This window comes from Oreochromis aureus, linkage group 10 (assembly GCF_013358895.1).
Source record: "Oreochromis aureus strain Israel breed Guangdong linkage group 10, ZZ_aureus, whole genome shotgun sequence".
NCBI lineage: Eukaryota > Metazoa > Chordata > Actinopteri > Cichliformes > Cichlidae > Oreochromis > Oreochromis aureus.
Genome location: NC_052951.1, coordinates 19,554,777 through 19,557,660, shown reverse-complemented (window position 1 = coordinate 19,557,660; position 2,884 = coordinate 19,554,777). Strand labels below are relative to the sequence as shown.

Here is a 2,884-nt window from a genome sequence, read left to right as displayed (position 1 = left end):
AGCTATGCCCAAACTACCTTATGAAAAAAGAACAAGATGGTAAACTTGTGCTTGTGGCCAGTACAGTCTACAGACTCAAACAACATTAAGCTGGTTTGGGATGAAGTGGACAGAAGAGTGAAAGCAAAACAACCTTCAAATACCACACACTCATGGGAACTTCTGCAACAGAGTTTCAAAAAATATGACTAGTAAGTGAAGAACGCACTGTCCACTTCCCCTCTAAGTTACTGAACAGCAGTTTTGTCAAATATACAGTGGGGCAAAAAAGTATTTAGTCAGCCACCGATTGTGCAAGTTCCCCCACTTAAAATGATGACAGAGGTCAGTAATTTGCACCAGAGGTACACTTCAACTGTGAGAGACAGAATGTGAAAAAAAAATCCATGAATTCACATGGTAGGATTTGTAAAGAATTTATCCGTAAATCAGGGTGGCAAATAAGTATTTGGTCACCTCAAACATGGAAAATCTCTGGCTCTCACAGACCTGTAACGTCTTCTGTAAGACGCTTTTCTGTCCCCCACTCGTTACCTGTATGAATGGCACCTGTTTGAACTCATCATCTGTATAAAAGACACCTGTCCACAGCCTCAAACAGTCAGACTCCAAACTCCGCCATGGCCAAGACCAAAGAGCTCCCGAAGGACACCAGGAAAAGTATTGTAGACCTGCACCAGGCTGGGAAGAGTGAATCTACAATAGGCAAGCAGCTTGGTGTGAAAAAAATCAATTGTGGGAGCAATCATCAGAAAATGGAAGACATACAAGACCACTGATAATCTCCCACGATCTGGGGCTCCACGCAAGATCTCATCCGTGGGGTCAAAATGATCATGAGAACGGTGAGCAAAGATCCCAGAACCACACGGGGGACCTGGTGAATGACCTGCAGAGAGCTGGGACCAAAGTAACAAAGGTCACCATCAGTAACACACTAAAACGGCAGGGAATCAAATCCCGCAGTGCCAGACGTGTTCCGCTGCTGAAGCCAGTGCATGTCCAGGCCCGTCTGAAGTTTGCCAGAGAGCACATGGATGATACAGCAGAGGATTGGGAGAATGTCATGTGGTCAGATGAAACCAAAGTAGAACTTTTGGTATAAACTCAACTCGTCGTGTTTGGAGGACGAAGAATACTGAGTTGCATCCCAAGAACACCATACCTACTGTGAAGCATGGGGTGGAAACATCATGCTATGGGGCTGTTTTTTCTGCCAAGGGGACAGGACGACTGATCCGTGTTAAGGACAGAATGAATGGGGCCATGTATCGTGGAGATTTTGAGCCAAAACCTCCTTCCATCAGTGAGAACTTTGAAGATGAAACGCGGCTGGGTCTTCCAACATGACAATGATCCAAAACACACCGCCCGGGCAACAAAGGAGTGGCTCCGTAAGAAGCATTTGAAAGTCCTGGAGTGGCCTAGCCAGTCTCCAGACCTCAACCCCATAGAAAATCTGTGGCGGGAGTTGAAAGTCCGTGTTGCTCGGCGACAGCCCCAAAACATCACTGCTCTCGAGAAGATCTGCATGGAGGAATGGGCCAAAATACCAGCTACTGTGTGTGCAAACCTGGTAAAGACCTATAGTAAACGTTTGACCTCTGTTATTGCCAACAAAGGTTATGTTACAAAGTATTGAGTTGTATTTTTGTTATTGACCAAATACTTATTTGCCACCCTGATTTACGAATAAATTCTTTACAAATCCATGTGAATTCATTTTTCACATTCTGTCTCTCACAGTTGACGTGTACCTCTGGTGCAAATTACTGACCTCTGTCATCATTTTAAGTGGGGGAACTTGCACAATCGGTGGCTGACTAAATACTTTTTTGCCCCACTGTAAATTACAGCAGCTCTCAAGAAAACACTTTTCTCTTTGAAGAGATTTACAGAACTTCACCATGAGAGCTGAGTGTAGGCAGCGTCTGGGTTTGACCTTGGCTATCATCGGCTTTCTGGGGACCATCACCACCTGTGCTCTCCCCTCATGGAAAGTCACAGCCTTCATTGGTTCCAACAACATTACTGCTGAGTTAATCTTTGAGGGCTTGTGGATGTACTGCGTGGTTCAGAGTACAGGCCAGATAAAATGTAAAGTTCACAGTTCTGTACTCACATTACCTCAAGACTTGCGGACTGCTAGAGCACTTGTCGTGATCTCCATCATCATCGGGTTCTTTGCAGTCTTGCTTGGTGTCACTGGGAATAAGTCCGTCAAGTTACTGCAGGACGAAAAGCAAAAGAGTAAAGTATATATATATCTATATAGCTATAGCTTCTGGAGTTGTCTTCATCATTGCAGGCATCTTGGTGCTTATAGCAGTTTGCTGGAGCACTAACACCATCATGAATAATTTTTACAAACCTTTCCTGAAGATGGAGCTTGGAACCTCGCTCTACATTGGCTGGACATCTGCAGGACTCCTGTGCCTGGGAGGAGGCCTGTGCAGCTCCTGTCATCCAAAGGGTGAAACTAAATGTGAGGTCACGTACTCTAAAGCTCACTCCACAGCCCAAGTTTAAATAGGGTAAATATAACAGTGTAAATATCTGGTTTCATGAAAGTTTCACCTTTTGTTTGCCCGTTACATGAGAAGAATAACAGTGTTAAATGTGATTAAAATAGTTAAAATGTTTGCAGAATGAGTGTACAATTTCAGCTGTGGATCACAATACAAATAAAGAATCAATATTTAAAAACACGAAGGAAGAGAAAAAAAACTTAACATGGAGGAGAGGGATTATATTGAGTTTGAGAAAATATTTGATTTGGTGCTGCATTTGCGTTTGTTGTTGTTTGTTTCTGTACAACACATTCCAGCATATACACCTCAGTAAATATGCTGGCATTATGAAACTGAAGCTTTTAGACAGGTTA

General features: G+C 43.4%; 1 protein-coding gene across 1 annotated transcript; it reads left to right on the top strand.

The window, feature by feature from the left end:
• Nucleotides 1–1,907: 1,907 nt before the first annotated feature.
• On the top strand, nucleotides 1,908–2,529 carry LOC120442220 (claudin-4-like). Its single transcript, XM_039618163.1, has 2 exons — nucleotides 1,908–2,250; nucleotides 2,282–2,529. The coding sequence occupies exons 1-2, from the start codon at nucleotides 1,908–1,910 to the stop codon at nucleotides 2,527–2,529; spliced, it is 591 nt and encodes a 196-aa protein (XP_039474097.1).
• The last annotated feature ends 355 nt before the right edge of the window (nucleotides 2,530–2,884 follow it).

What these genes read in the sequence shown, in the direction of transcription:
- LOC120442220 (XM_039618163.1), top strand. Translation starts at nt 1,908, where the DNA reads ATGAGAGCTGAGTGTAGGCAGCGTCTGGGTTTGACCTTGGCTATCATC. An exon ending in GCAGGACGAAAAGCAAAAGA is followed by an intron (nt 2,251 to 2,281) that starts GTAAAGTATATA and finishes ATATAGCTATAG; the next exon opens with CTTCTGGAGTTGTCTTCATC.